This window comes from Penicillium coprophilum, assembly GCF_028826855.1.
Source record: "Penicillium coprophilum strain IBT 35676 chromosome Unknown utg000001l_segment0_segment0, whole genome shotgun sequence".
Taxonomy (NCBI): Eukaryota; Fungi; Ascomycota; class Eurotiomycetes; order Eurotiales; family Aspergillaceae; genus Penicillium; species Penicillium coprophilum.
Genome location: NW_026622720.1, coordinates 479,868 through 496,550, shown reverse-complemented (window position 1 = coordinate 496,550; position 16,683 = coordinate 479,868). Strand labels below are relative to the sequence as shown.

General features: G+C 30.9%; 1 protein-coding gene across 1 annotated transcript; it reads left to right on the top strand.

The window, feature by feature from the left end:
• Positions 1-3,357: 3,357 nt before the first annotated feature.
• Positions 3,358-5,257, top strand: N7500_000178 (uncharacterized protein; the record flags this gene model as incomplete). Its single annotated transcript, XM_056671324.1, has 7 exons — positions 3,358-3,431; positions 3,496-3,584; positions 3,682-3,689; positions 3,735-3,809; positions 3,904-3,936; positions 3,976-3,992; positions 5,236-5,257. Coding segments are annotated over 7 exons (318 nt in total), but the record flags the coding sequence as incomplete, so codon positions are not given.
• Positions 5,258-16,683: the final 11,426 nt, after the last annotated feature.

Below are 16,683 nucleotides of genomic sequence, written 5' to 3'. Positions count from 1 at the left end.
CACTATACTAGTGCGCTTTTATAATAAGCTAGAACTTATTAATATAGTGGTAGATTGCTTCTTTTGTAAGGGAGAAGGACTTAAATTAATATAGGAAGATAGCTTAGATAGAAGGCCTTATATAACACTTAATATTATAGGTAATATACTATATATAGAGTAAGGCCTTAGTACCTAGAAAGACCTTTTCATTATAAGTATAATACTAGTAAAAATAGGGGGAATAATACCTTCTTAATTATATTATAGAGTGTATTCTCTTTATTAGTAATAATAGTAAGTAGACTATAGTAATCAGTACTCTTATCTAGAGTACTCTTAAGGGTATCAGGCTTATCGATCCTAGGGGCTTTAGGATCCCTAGTATCTAAGATATAACCCTTAGTAGTTATTACGATATTATAAGGTATACTATTTACTATAGAGGGATCTATAGTAGGTAGTATATTATATATAACTAGATAATATTATCTACTTATATAGTAGGACTTTTTCGCTACTATAGAGCGCTTAGTAGATATCCTATAACTAGCCTAATACCTAAAGATATAAGGGTTCTTTCTCGCTACTAATGAAGGCCTAAGTAGCGAAAAAAACTAGTGCTAATAGGGGTAATACCCACTATATTAAGTAGGGGTATATATCACTTATTACTCTTATATATATAGTCTATCTAGAAAAAGTATAGGTAAGCCTAGAGTGTCTTAAGACTTATCCGATAAACTATAAAAAGATATTAGAGTGAGTTATTATAGGTATTAACTATATATCTAATAATCTATTACCTATCCGTACGAAGTTTAGTGAGTAAGGCCTATATAGGGGTAAGACTACTAAGAGATTTATATTTAAGGTTAGTATATATATTAATAATATCCTTAGGCTATAAACTTAACTCCCTACCCTATAACTTAGCGGATTAGGGTATCCCACTAAGGATATACCGATTAGTAGTACCCTAGCTAAGCTAGGGTAGGGTAATCTCCTCGATCTTAGATATCTTAGTAAGATAGTAGGTACTAAGTTCTAATATATACTAGGGTATATAGTTTTAAGTTATACTATATATTTCTAGTAGCTAAGTACCATATTAAAGAATATAAAGTATACTATTAAAATTATAATATTTTACTAGCTAATATCGCTTCCGCTATCTCTTCTCCTCCGGAATAGGTATCTTGGTTAATAGGGCTAGGCTATATTTTAGCTAGTATTTCTTCCCTAGTTTTAAGCGGTACTATATAATAGCGAAGCCCTAGGGTAAAGCCTAGCTATTTAGGGTAGTTAATACCTCCTCTTTAGAGGTAAATCGATAGGCTAGGGGGGGATTCCTATGGTTTATAGGCTTCGATAGGGAGGGGGGAGTATTATAGTAAGGATCTATAGTTAATCTAGGAATAGCTTTAAAAATAAGCCTTTTAAAATGGAGCCTTTAAAACTAGAGATAATATTGAATTAATTATAGAATTGTGGGACATTAATTATAGGGCATATAATCTCGCTAATTCATTCGAGGGTAGGGTTACTAGGAGCTAAATTTTAGGTGATAGTTATCTTATTTACTATAAAGATACTATATTAAATTATATAAAAGATGATAAATAGTTGGCTAAGAAATTCTATACCTAAAATAGACTAGGGGTGTGCAGTTAGACATTTTTCGCGCTAAGGGGTGCGCCGATAGACCTACTCCTCTCCTATATAGATATCCTTATCTACACTTTCTAAAATAGACTATTAAAGTAGGATATTTTCTTTATCTAGTAGGTCCTAAATCTAATAGGATTTCCTAGACTACTCTTTTTATAGGTAATCCTATCTTATTTATCTTGATTAAGAAATTAATAATTACTTAAGAGGGGTATATAACTATAATTTAGTACTATAATTATCTCCTTATTATACCTCTAACTCCTTATTCTAACCTAATCTAGTTAAAATATACCTAGTGTATAAAGTACTTACGTATTAGTGTTAATAGTTAGGATATTAGAGATATAGTTAGACTAGTATCGATTTAGTGTTTCCTTTACACTACTAACTTAAAGAAATACTAGTAATATATCGAATGATATAAGATATATAAGTATCTAGCTTAGGAAATATAGGGGGATACCTATAATTTAGTATTAATCCTTATCTAGGCTAAGTAGATATATTCCCTAAATAATAGATACCTCTTATAAGATACCGATTTCTTAGAGACTATAAATAAGGGGGTTCTTTAATTAGTTAAGGACTTTATTATAGAGCGAAGCGAAGTAACCTATATTATAAGGGCTTAGGTATATATTATATAACCTTACTCCTATATAAGGTCTAAATCTATAGAGTTCTAATATAGCGAAAATATTATCGCTAAGAAATAGTAGAATAATTCTACCGGTAGTAGATATATACTAAGCCTAGTAATTAAAATTATTTATTATATAATATAAAATATCTAAATCTAAATATAATAGTGATTATATAAAAAAAACCTAGTACCTAACTAGGTAAAAACCTTATCACTTCGCTCTATAAGGACCATCTAGTGGCTAAAGGCCACTAAGCTCCCTTATAGTAGTATATTAAGCTTATAGGTCTACTTATAGCTTTAAGTGTATTACTAGAGTAGCTAAGGGTAATATATATAATTTAATACTATACTATTTTAAGTATATATCACTAATATTTTAGTAGCTAGTCTCTATTTCTTATTAATAATATTTAGAGGTTTAATATATGATATACCTAAATCCTCACTATTAGCGCTTATAAAGTGTATTAGTAAGATAGTAGTATTAGTATTATATTATATCTAGGTAACACTTATAGCTTAGGGATAAAGGATATATATTATAGACCTAGGTAAAATATAATATCCTAAACTAGCTCTAAGAGACAAGTATTACTATATATAAGCGTGTGTTAGGTATCCCCTTAGCGGTATATATCTAGAGTCTTAAGTAGTCCTTCCTAGTTCTATTATTTAAACTATAGGTAGTAAGGGGTAAATTTAGTGGTAGTCTTTTCCTATTTTAATAGGGTAATAGTTCTAAGGGTTTTAGTAGAAATAGTAGGTATAATATTATTTTAGTTATATCCTCTATAAGGGATCTTAGTAGCCTTTAGCTACTAGATAGTCCTTATAGAGAGAAGTGATAAGGTTTTTACCTAGTTAGGTAATATATTTTATAAGCGAGCTACACACCCTACCCAAAACGTGTCTATAAATTAGCAATCAATTAATTTAACTACCCACTATACCACTAATTCGCTCTTAAAGCTCTAGAAATTCAATAGAGTAAGAGGGTAGGATCTTATTAGCTATCTGGGCTTTTAAGAATCAAGAAATCTTATTAATTTATGGTATAGCGCGCTACTACAATATCCCTAAATCTACACTTCGGATATACCTATATAGGGTCTAATAATACGCGACTACTTACGTAAACTCCTATAAATTAATAAAAATCGAAGAAGAATCTCTTAAGAAATATATTTTCTCTATAGATTCTCGCGGATTAGCTCCCTATCCCTCTACTATATAAGAAATAGTGAACCTTCTCCTTTAATATCGAGGAACTACCCTAGTAGTTTCGGTTAGTGAAAACTAGGTTATAAACTTTATAAAAAGATACCTTTCTCTATCCTCTAAATTTTCGATACACTATAATTATAAATATATAAATAATAAAGACCTAAAGGTTATCTAGGAGTGGTTTAATCTTATCTAAAAGATAATCCTCTAGTTTAGAATCGACCCTAATAATATTTATAACTTCGATAAGACTAGTTTTACTATAGGCTTAACTATAATAGTAAAGGTAATTATAAGGAGCGAATTCTATAGTTAGCGCTTACTTTTATAACCTAGAAATTATAAATAGGTAACTACTATTAAATATATTAATATATTAGGTTAGGCCCTCCCTCTATATATTATTTTTAAAGGTAAATTCTTTATTAAATTATAGTTTAATAGTCTCCTAGATAATTAGCGATTTAAAGTTAGTCCTAATAGCTAGACTTCTAATAAAATTAGACTTTACTAGCTTAAAAAGCTCTTTAATCCTAGTATTTCTCTATATATAAAAGGGGGATAATAGCTTTTAATACTTAATAGATATAGAAGCTATTTAACCCTAAAATTTAATAAGATCTATAAGTAAAATAAGGATAAGGTTATACTAATCTATATACCTCCTTATTTATCCTATCTTTTATAGCCTCTTAATATTAGTTATTTTATAGTATTAAAATAATTATATAGGTAGCTAGTTAAGTTAAAGATAAGAAGTAGAATTAACTATATCGATAAACTTAACTGCCTTAAAGCGTATCTATCCGCTTAAATTAATAAATTAAGGCTTTTAAATCAGAGACTATTAAGAATAGCTTTATAGTAGCTAGTTTAGTACCTTTTATATCTAATTAAGTGATTAAGAAGCTTAATATTCGACTTTAAACCCCTACCCCCCCTCTAGTAGGGGGAGCGATTAGGACCTAAGGATACCCTAAATTATATATAATTATAAAAGTAAGTAACCTTAATTAAAGCCTTACTTTATACACACTTATATAGCCCACTAAGTCCCCTAAATAAGGCGATTAATTAGGTCTTAAAGGCCTATTAAATCACGATATAGTCTAACACTTTACTTAAGAAAGAAGTAAGCGAGCTATATACTATAAAAAAGAAGTAAAAGTAAAAAAGGACTCGATCCTAGAAGTAGATACCCACTAAGTAAGGGCTCTTAGTTTAAGAAGCTTCTTAGTTAATTACTAAGCTAGTGGAAGTAGATAAAGTACCCCCCTCCCCTCCACAAAGAAGCCCTTAGCTAGGTTTATAACTACGTACGTAGGCCCTACTAAAGTGTAGTGGCTATGGAGAAATAGGGTATAAAATCAATAGGTATTTAGCTAGATATGTCAATTTAGTTAAATCAATTTAATAGTGTTTTGGTTAAGATAAATATAGTTAAATTTAATAGGTGGTCTATATATAGGTATATAGCTCGCTTATGTACGTAGCTCGCTTATAAAATACGTTAAATCTAAATTCGATGGTGATTATATAATTAGAACCCTATACCTAACTAGGTAAAAACCTTATTACTTCGCTCTATAAGGACTATCTAGTGGCCGAAGGCCACTAAGATCCCTCGTAAGACTAGTTTTACAATAGGGTTAATAGTAACCGCGAAGGTTATAATAAGGAGTGAATACTATAGTTAGTGAGCACTTTTATAGCCTAGAAATCGAGAATAGGTAACTATTATTAAGTGTATAAATACTACTAGCTAGGCCCTCCCACTATATATGATCTTTAAAGGTAAAGTCTTTATTAAATCTTAGTTTAATAGCCTCCTAGGAGACTAGCGATTTAAGGTTAGTCCTAATAGATAGACCTCTAATAAAATTAGACTTCGCTAGATTAAAAAGCTCTTTATTCCTACCACTTTTTTGTATATAAAGGGGGGTATTAGCTTTTAATACTTAATAGCTATAGAAGTTATTTAACCCTAAGATTCGATAAAATCTATAAAGAAAATAAAATTATACTAATCTATATACCTCTATACTCCTCTTACCTTTTATAGCCTCTAGATATAGGCTATTTTATAGTATTAAAATATATATATAGCTAGCTAGTTAAATTTAATATATAGAATAGGAGAAATTATATTAATAAACTTAATTTCCTTGAAGTATACCCCCTTATATAAATAGAGGCTTTTGAATCGGAGACTATTAAAAATAGCATTCGATCTACTAGTTTAATACCTTTTACACTAAAGAGAGTGATTTTAAAGCTTAATATTTAGCTTCGAACCCCTACCCCCTAGCTAGCTAGGGTAGTGAATTAAGCTAGAATTTCACCCTAAAAACCCCCTTTATAGAGAAAGAACTATATTAATAGGCTTTATGAATCAAAGCTTTACTTTATATAAGATCACAAAGCCTACCTAGCCCGTTAGATTATATATTAAACTAGCTTATTATAGAGCGAAGCGAAGCAATCTATATCATCATAAGGGCTTGGGTGTATGTCACATGACCTTACTCCTATATGAGATCCACATCCATAGGATTCTAATGCGGTGAAAAACGATCGCTGAGAAATGGTAGAATAATTCTGCTGGGCCTCTGTACTAGAGGCCTTAGGTTCTGAAAGTTCTTATCACGTGATATAAACTGGTGAATCTTTGGAAATCTAGCGGTGATTACATAATCAACGCCCAGTCACTAACTAACGTATTCCACATGCGAGCTGCGTAGTCCCAAACACATAGTAAATGCGATATATTCTACATTTATATTTCAACAACCATGTTATTATTTTAGCTCCTTATTTGTCGATAGCTATCGATAAAACTTATTAGCACCATATCTCAATTTTAAAGATATTGGATAGATATATTATTACAAGGGATCTTGGTGGCCTTCGGCCACCAGATAGTCCTTATGGAGCGAAGTGACAAGGTTTTTTACCTACTTAGGTGCTGGTTTTTTTTATATAATCATGTTACGGACCTATCAGGCACCCACCAGGACAAATACCCCGCTACATAACTGGGCCATCCAGAGCCAACGAAACCATCATATATAGGAAGCATCAGCGTCGCGAGACCCCGGCGCTAGGTCACGTGACTATATAGGTAGTAGAACGGTCGACGGTAGATAAGTAGATTCCGCTAAGGCGAATCTACTAGTCTACTAACTACCTAACTACTAGAGGAAGATAGGAGGATATATAAGGACATTCATTTATATACTCAGTTTAGTTCTTTGTCTTTAATTATATATTATTACTTATATCTACCTTTAAGACTACTAACTCTTAACTTAGTTATAACTTAATAACACTATAAGCTAGACTAATACCTTAGTATAGATCTACTCAGCGCTCTACCTACATCCTATGCCAAAAGTCTTGCGACAAACCCCACATTTTTAGCGTATAGTATATCACCCCCCAACCACCCTATTTATTTTTTTCTTCCTACAACAACCATACGCTCTTTCGGCACTGAAATCTCTGGAAATAGGGGTATTTAATGCCAGCTATCTCCTAAGCAACGTGTGGGGATATGCAGTGCCCTAGATACTAGGGTATCTACTTCGAAACTCGCCGTCGAATATAGCTGTCACCGGAGCACTATTTACCGTACAAAAGAGCGGTTTTTAGAGCAAAAAAATACCTTGTCGAGACCCCGTACCGGCCGCCCCCTAATCTTTAACCAACGCGCCCGTAAATCTATATATTTACGGGCCCGCCGGAACCCTCTTTGTTCCTATAAACGCCTCGGCGTAAGCTGCCCTAGGTACCCCTCTCGAAGTACAATTCGAAGGGTTTACCGAGCCTATAATCTATACAAAAGGAGATCTCTAAATAAGATCCCTATTAGCGTTTAAATAGTAAAAAAAATACTCACTTTTGCGCGGAAATAGTGGATATAACTTGATTTTTCGAACTAGATCTGGTCGGACGAATGTTCCGTTTGACGAATGTCTAATTCTGGTATAAAATAGGCCTAGAGATTCCAATCTAAGACCTATCGGTGTGAACTTGTGAACCTTAAGGTTTATATAAAGGATATTGCGCAAATAGTATAGGCTAGGATCTGGCTTAGTAGGCGTATAAAGTTAGTGGTTATAGAACGGGAGAGATAAGGTGTTAGGAATAGCTATATAGTAAATTCCTATCTTAATACTCTTGAAGAAGGCCTTCTCCCAATCTATATACCTAGAACTATCTTCTAGCAAGATAATACCCGTATATATACTACGGGTATTGTAGGAGAGTGGTTTAAACAATATAGGGTATATATCGAGGATTAGCCTCTATATTCACCTGATCTCAGCCCTATTGAGCCTTGCTAGTAGATACTAAAGGTCAAATTATTAAATATGTACCCCGAATTGATAGAAATAGGTAGGAGTGTAGAGGATTGGATGTATTTTAAGAGAGCTATATACGCTGTATGGGATACACTTGATCAGGGTGTAATTAACGATTTAATTCGCTCTGTGCCTAGGAGATTGCTTACTACGCGTAAGGCAAAGGGGTATTATACTGAATATTAAATGTATTAAATTCATTGGCTATTTCTCTATCTATTGATATTAAAATTAATATATATTTACTATATTAGTGGTGTAAAATATATAGTTGAATGTAGTGATATATATTTAATGGGGTGCGGGTAAAAACCGACTATCGTAGGACTTTTAGTTATAGAGTGTAGTATCGATTCCTCGATATAACTTCTAGGGACTTAGGCTATAGTAAGGCCTAACAGAATAGGTAGTAGCTTAGTGACAATAGGTATATCGTTAACGTTAGAGAATCTAAGGCATATTAAGGTAACTATACCCTGAACTGTCCAACCTAACCGTGACCAGTTAGCTAGTGTGTAACAAATCACTATCGTATTTAGATTCACACGGTTTATATCATATGATAAATAATTTCAATTGCTGGGCTTGGTGTATATCTACTGCTGGCAGAATTATTCTGCTATTTCTCAGCGATGACATTTTCGCCGCATTAGAACTCTATGGATTTGGACCTCATATAGGAGCAAGGTCACGTGACGTATACCCTAGCCCTTATGATATGGGTTGCTTCGCTTCGCTCCGCAATTATAATAGGAATATCACTATTTTAGGTATTACTAGGATTTAATCTAGACTTTTAAATATATACTAAGGATAGTGGTATAGAGAGAGAGGTACTAGTAGTATTATCTTATATTAAAAAGCTAGAAAAGCTTTGAGAAAAACTATAGATATTATAGTAAAAAGCTACTAAGATATAAGCACTCTATTATAATAAATATTATAAAGAAATATTATTAAAAAGGAATAACCTAGTAGTACTATTAATGAAAACCTATAACTTAAAGGAATTAGAAAGAAACTACCCCTAAGATAGGTTCCTAGGACTATTTAGAATCCTTAAATATATAGGAAAATAAGTATACTAACTCTAACTCCTAGAGGAATATAGAGTAATTTATAATATATTCCTAGTCTAGCTACTATAACTATAGTAATAAAGGGTAGGGGAGCTAAAATAATTACCCTTACCCAAGTTAGCTAATAATAATAAATAGGAAATCGAAGAGATTAAGGGAGACTAGAAGTTCGATAGAGAACTATACTACCTTATAAAATAGGTAGGCTAGCCCTTAGAATATAACTAGTAGGTCTTAGAGGATAATATAAAAAATATACTAAAAATGATAGTAAGATATAAGAAAACTAAGAAAGATAAGACTAGTTAATATTAGGTCACTAAACTAAACCTAGAATAGTACTAAAAATTAGATATTATAAATATTTATCTAGACTGCCTTACTATAGTAGATAAACTAGAAGAGATATAGAAAAAACCTAGAAAATACTAAGGGATACTACTATAATACTAGCGAAAAGAGGATAAGAATATACCCCTAAATATAGGGGTTTAAAGGGAAAATACCTATATAGGTATCTAGGTACTAGGCTATATTATCCTTAATACTCTCTACCTTAGCCTTATTAATAAGGTCCTAGATCCCCTAGTAGAAGGTTACTATACTAGTATACTAGCTATAGGCTATCTCCTTAGTTACCTAGAGCTAGGGGTACTATATAGCCTTATTAGCTAACTTTACGAACTTAATAGCTAAGGTAGGAATAGTAGGCTTAGGAACTACTAGCGAAATATAGCTAGATACCTACTAAGAATAGGTATCCTAAGTTTCCTATTAAATATTAGTACTATAAAAGTACTTAAAAGAAAGGTATATATATAAGTTATATTTACCCTAGTTAACCTATAAACCTAGCGATAAGCCTTAATAAAATTATTAAAACTAGTAAGGAGATACTAGATAGCCTCTATAATAGCTATAATAAGCTTATAAGGTAGGAGTAATTTAGTGGCCTTATTATTAGTAAATATATCTAAAGAGGGGCTATAACTACTAGCTATATTTAACTAAAATAACTTAACCTAAGAGAGATAGGCTAATAGCTTAAAATAGTTTCCCTTAACACCCTTAAGAACCTATAAAATTAAGCGAAATTAGTATAGCTAGGTACTAAAATAGGGCTAGAATAAAATAGGTCACTTACTAACTTATAAGGCTTATATAACTAATTATAATACTAGTAGTTCTTACTATTATAGGTCTTAGTAAAGTAATAGACTAAAAAAACCTAGAGGGACTATAAATTAGTGTTAGTCTACTCCTCAAGAGATATCTATAAGTATATAAGGGATCTTGGTGGCCTTTGGCCACTAGATAGACCTTATAAAGCGAAGTGACTTATTAGTAGTTAGTTAACTAACGTATTTCACAAGCGAACTACGTACACAAGCGAGCTACGCACCTATATCCACCTATTGAATTCAACTATATTTATCTCAGCTAAAATACCATTAAATTAATTCAACTAAATTGATTTATCTGGCTAAATACCTATTAATTTTATGCCCTATTTCTCTATAGCCACTACACTTTGGTAGGGCCTACGTATATAGTTATAAACCCAGCGAAGGGCTTCTTTATGGAGGGGAGGGGGGTACTTTATCTACTTCCACTAGCTTAGTAATTAACTAAGAAGCTTCTTAAACTAAGAGCCCTTACTTAGCGGGTATCTACTTCTAGGATCGAGTCCTTTTTACTTTTACTTCTTATTTATAGTATATAGCTCACTTACTTCTTTCTTAAGTAAAGTAATAGGCTATATCGTGATTTAATAGGCCTTTAAGACCTAATTAATCGCCTTATTTAGGGGACTTAGTGGGCTATATAAGTGTGTATAAAGTAAGGCTTTAATTAAGGTTACTTACTTTTATAATTATATATAATTTAGGGTATCCTTAGGTCCTAATCGCTCCCCCTACTAGAGGGGGGTAGGGGTTTAAAGTCGAATATTAAGCTTCTTAATCACTTAATTAGATATAAAAGGTACTAAACTAGCTACTATAAAGCTATTCTTAATAGTCTCTGATTTAAAAGCCTTAATTTATTAATTTAAGCGGATAGATACGCTTTAAGGCAGTTAAGTTTATCGATATAGTTAATTCTACTTCTTATCTTTAACTTAACTAGCTACCTATATAATTATTTTAATACTATAAAATAACTAATATTAAGAGGCTATAAAAGATAGGATAAATAAGGAGGTATATAGATTAGTATAACCTTATCCTTATTTTACTTATAGATCTTATTAAATTTTAGGGTTAAATAGCTTCTATATCTATTAAGTATTAAAAGCTATTATCCCCCTTTTATATATAGAGAAATACTAGGATTAAAGAGCTTTTTAAGCTAGTAAAGTCTAATTTTATTAGAAGTCTAGCTATTAGGACTAACTTTAAATCGCTAATTATCTAGGAGACTATTAAACTATAATTTAATAAAGAATTTACCTTTAAAAATAATATATAGAGGGAGGGCCTAACCTAATATATTAATATATTTAATAGTAGTTACCTATTTATAATTTCTAGGTTATAAAAGTAAGCGCTAACTATAGAATTCGCTCCTTATAATTACCTTTACTATTATAGTTAAGCCTATAGTAAAACTAGTCTTATCGAAGTTATAAATATTATTAGGGTCGATTCTAAACTAGAGGATTATCTTTTAGATAAGATTAAACCACTCCTAGATAACCTTTAGGTCTTTATTATTTATATATTTATAATTATAGTGTATCGAAAATTTAGAGGATAGAGAAAGGTATCTTTTTATAAAGTTTATAACCTAGTTTTCACTAACCGAAACTACTAGGGTAGTTCCTCGATATTAAAGGAGAAGGTTCACTATTTCTTATATAGTAGAGGGATAGGGAGCTAATCCGCGAGAATCTATAGAGAAAATATATTTCTTAAGAGATTCTTCTTCGATTTTTATTAATTTATAGGAGTTTACGTAAGTAGTCGCGTATTATTAGACCCTATATAGGTATATCCGAAGTGTAGATTTAGGGATATTGTAGTAGCGCGCTATACCATAAATTAATAAGATTTCTTGATTCTTAAAAGCCCAGATAGCTAATAAGATCCTACCCTCTTACTCTATTGAATTTCTAGAGCTTTAAGAGCGAATTAGTGGTATAGTGGGTGGTTAAATTAATTGATTGCTAATTTATAGACACGTTTTGGGTAGGGTGCGTAGCTCGCTTATAAAATACGTTAGTGACTAGGTATTGATTATATAATCACCGCTAGATTTAGGGGTCTTTGTCCCTATACCCTAAGAATCTCCTATTACACCCCGATTAGTTATTATAAAATTATATAATAAATACCCCTATTGGAATAAATAGGACGAAAATCATATAACTAGCAACCTTATATATTAGATCTCCTATAGTAACTACTATATACGATATAAATACCACAGAAATTCATCTAATTTTAAGTGAAAGATATTACCTATTTCGGTAATTTAGTAAGTTCTTACTCTAAAGGCTATTATATTCAGCTAAAAGCGGCGCTAATTAGTGTAAATAGAGACCTTTTAACTATTTTTAATATAGTTAATAAGGTTATCACACAGCAATAAGTAGGAATCTAGGTTAAGATTAAATCTAATAAGATCCTTATACCAAAGATAGTAACGTTTTAGCTATATAACTTAGTTAAGGCTTCAATATCTAATTATACTATTAGCTTAATCTATACCTAACGTAAATTAGTACTTTAACCTAGCAAAATTAGGCTATATTCTAGGTATTTCACTCACTCTATAGGGCTTTAATATAAGCACTACTTATCTAATCTTATCAGATCAAATAAGCCTATCTAATTTAGCGATATCGACTTATTTTAGTATATTAAAACAATTCTAGGCAGTCAATTGGTCCCAGTCCTCCCCCTAAGGATACCATAGCTAAAACGGGACACAAATTGCCTATTTAAGTAGGAGGAGCGCCTAATCAAGAGGTAGAAGGCTCTAAGTAGGTGCTCGGCCTATAGGGAGAGGAATCATACGTTCAAAAACTACCCAATACGGAATAATTGAGGCTTTTATATATAAATCTAATATATAAGGTTACTAGTTATATAACTTTTATCCTATTTATTCCGATATAGTGTTTATTATATAATTTTTTGATGACTTATTGGGGTGTAAGTAGTAAATGTTAGGGTGTAGGGATTAATACCCCTAGTCACTAGTTAACTAACTACTAATAAGTCACTTCGCTTCACAAGGTCTATCTGGTGGCCTTCGGCCACCAAGATCCCTTATAAAAGGTACTAATTTAACACTAATCTAAGCATAAAAAACGACTAAACAGAAATTGATTCTAGAATAAAGTAGTAGATTAAAGTAAAGTAAGGTATTAAAGAAATAAGAAAGATATAGATCTAAGAAGAAAAGATAAATAAACCTATATTATTTATAATAATATAACTAAATCTATAAAAAAGGAAGCTACAATAAGAGATATAACCTAATAAATATTATACCTACTATTTCTATTAAACCCCTTAAACTATTACCCTATTAAAATAAGAATAGACTACTACTAAATTTACTCCCTACTACCTACTCAGCCCTTCGCTTCCGCACTAAACCCTTTAGGGGTTTTACGGCCGTACCACCCAAAACATAATTTCATCTAAAGTATAATTTTCGAGTATATACTTAATAAAACCATCATTTTTGACCTATTCCCCTATAGTATCTATAATAAATTTATATTTTATAGAATCCCTAGATTCCGCTCTATCTGCCTGAGTATTAATCTTATCACTTTCTTAGGTCTATATAGAGAGAGTAGCCCTAGTAGTTATAGTTGTAATATACTCTTTCTATGCCTAGCGAATAATTCAGCGCCTTATATCCTTATCCCTTATTTTTATATACCTTTTATATTATAAACTAATTAAGGACCCCCTATATTAACCTACCGCTTTGATTTCTAGGCTTCCCAGCGATTTTTGTAGTCCAAAATTTTGATATTATCGCTAGTGTACTAAGCTCCCGCTTCCACTAAGGTAAGGCCACTATCTAAAATAGGGTCTAATTAACACTATATCTTAGATAAAAAAGACTTAATTTAAGGGCCCTTTCTCTTAAATTTATCAATCCATACCTAAAGCTTTTCTATAGTTTTAATTAGTGAACTATATACTAAACTTAATATAGGAGGAGGGGTATCGCTATCGAATATTTAAAGCACTAGATTGGTAGCTCTGGTTCCCACCCTATTTTAATAAGCCCCTTTTCTAAATTAATAGGATAGATTCTATATTTAATAAACCTATACTATATTATATAGCTTTTAAATACTACGAGGCGAATTTAGTGGATATTAGCGAAGAAATCCGACTTTAATTTTATAGATCTACCCTACTAGATAGTAGTGTTATTATTCTTTTGGAAATAGTGCTTTAATACCTAAAAAGGGATATTATTAAGGGGCTAGTAGATATATATATAGTATATAGTATAAAGTAACATAGAATTATTAAATTATCCTAGTAATACTTGATAAATTTATATATTAAATAAGACCTATGATTATCTATTAAAAGTAGGCGAAAATCCCCCTTCATGACCTATCTTTTTATAGATTAGTTAAAAGATTAAAGCTATTAAAAGGTAATAATATTATTTATCTAGCTATCAGGTATAGGAGCGACCTAGTAATCATTAGGGAGGTTGGTTTTATAATACTAATTCTCTATATAAACCATTACCTTTACTAGAAACCAAGGTAGTATAACTAACTATTAGCGAAAATGTTAGATAGGGTACGTCACTTAGGGGTATACGCCACTTAGGGATAAAATATATTAGTTAAAGAAACTTACTCACTACCTACTTTACCACTATTACCTAATATTATACTTAGGAGGAGATAAAGAAGTGGCTCACTAAGCGAAGGTAATAAGATATAATCTAGTATTAAGGATAGTATAAATAAAGAGGGCGAAATTCCTCTCCCTTAATTATCTAGAAGAGTTTAGAAGGTTTTAGAAAGGCTTAATAGATACATAGTGTTCTAATAGATAGGAACTAGGTTTAAGAATATAATATAAGTTTTTATAATAACACTTAATATATCACTCAAAATTAATATAAAAGAACTTCGGATATATAATTAGTATACTTAAAAATATAGGGTAAATCTATATAAATTATCTATATTATAATATTTACCTATTTATCTCGTTTAATAACCCTTAGGGTCACCTATAGGTAACCCTCCGAGGTTCTAACCTCTAGGTAGACTACCCTTAGGGTCGGAAGGTTAGACCCTTAAACCACCCTAGTGGCGGGGCGGTTCGAGGGTCGTAAGGGTTACCTATAGGTCACTACTAGGTCTAATTACTAATACTTAAGATATCCATACTACTTTTATTAAATTAAGAAATAACTACCATATAACTTCTTATTAAGAATATTATATTTAATATACTAAATTCTATGATTTACGATATAAAGAGGGCTCTACCTATAATTTTATTCACTAATTCTAGGATATACTTTGTGGTTTTAACTAGATAGCTAGTCTTTCTTAAAGAATCTTAGTACTAATTAAACTTTATTAATTTAAATAAGCTCCTATAGAGAATCTATAGTATATTCCCTTTATTTAAAATCTTATTATTAGTAAGAAAGATAAGAACTTTATAGAATAAGTTTATATCTAATTCACTAAGTTAGAAACCACTAATAAATTAATCTCTAGTACTATAGCTTCAGCTAATATAAGGGATCTTAGTAGCCTTCGGCCAGTAGATAGTCCTTATAAAGCGAAGTGACTTAATAGTAGTCAGTCAGTTAACGTATTCTATATATAAGCTAGGTAGTCCTAAATATATAGTAAATACAATATATTCCATATTTATATTTTAATAACTATATTATTATTTTAGCTCCTTATTTACTAATAGCTATCGATAAAACTTATTAGCACTATATCTTAATTTTAAAGATATTAGATAGATATAGTATTGTTATTTCAAAAATTATTAAAAATTACGTTACTAAAACATAGAAATATATATATCTTAATTATAAAGTTAGAAACTTCCTTTAAATCTAGTAAAGAGACTAGATCTTACCTAAAAAGTAAGAGGCTATAGGGCGAAATCCTTATAGACTATAGTGGTTAAAATATTAAGTTATAATTTATCGTATTTACTATATATTTAGGACTACGTAGCTTATATATAGAATACGTTAGTAACTAGGTATTGATTACGTAGTTACCACTAAATCTAGATTTACTAGTTTATATTATATAATAAGAACTTTTAGTACCTAGGGCCTCTAATATAGAGGCCTAGTAGAATTATTCTACTATTTCTTAGCGATCATTTTTCACTGTATTAGAATCCTATAGATTTAGACCTTATATAGGAGTAAGGTTATATAATATATACCTAAGCCCTTATGATATAGGTTGCTTCGCTCCACTCTATAATAACTATATTTTATACCCCTACTTCTTCCTCGATTAATACCTTAAAAAAAGATAAGAAAAAGGATAATAAGGAGGCTAAAAACTTAGCTAAAAATACTAAGGATAAGACCTTAAAAGGTAAGTCTACGGCCTATATAGATATCCTTTATTATATCTATAGTAACTATACTAAGGGCCTAATACACTATAGGTATATTAGTGCGCCCCACTAGATTATAATTTTTTATAGGATTATAAATTTTCTATTTA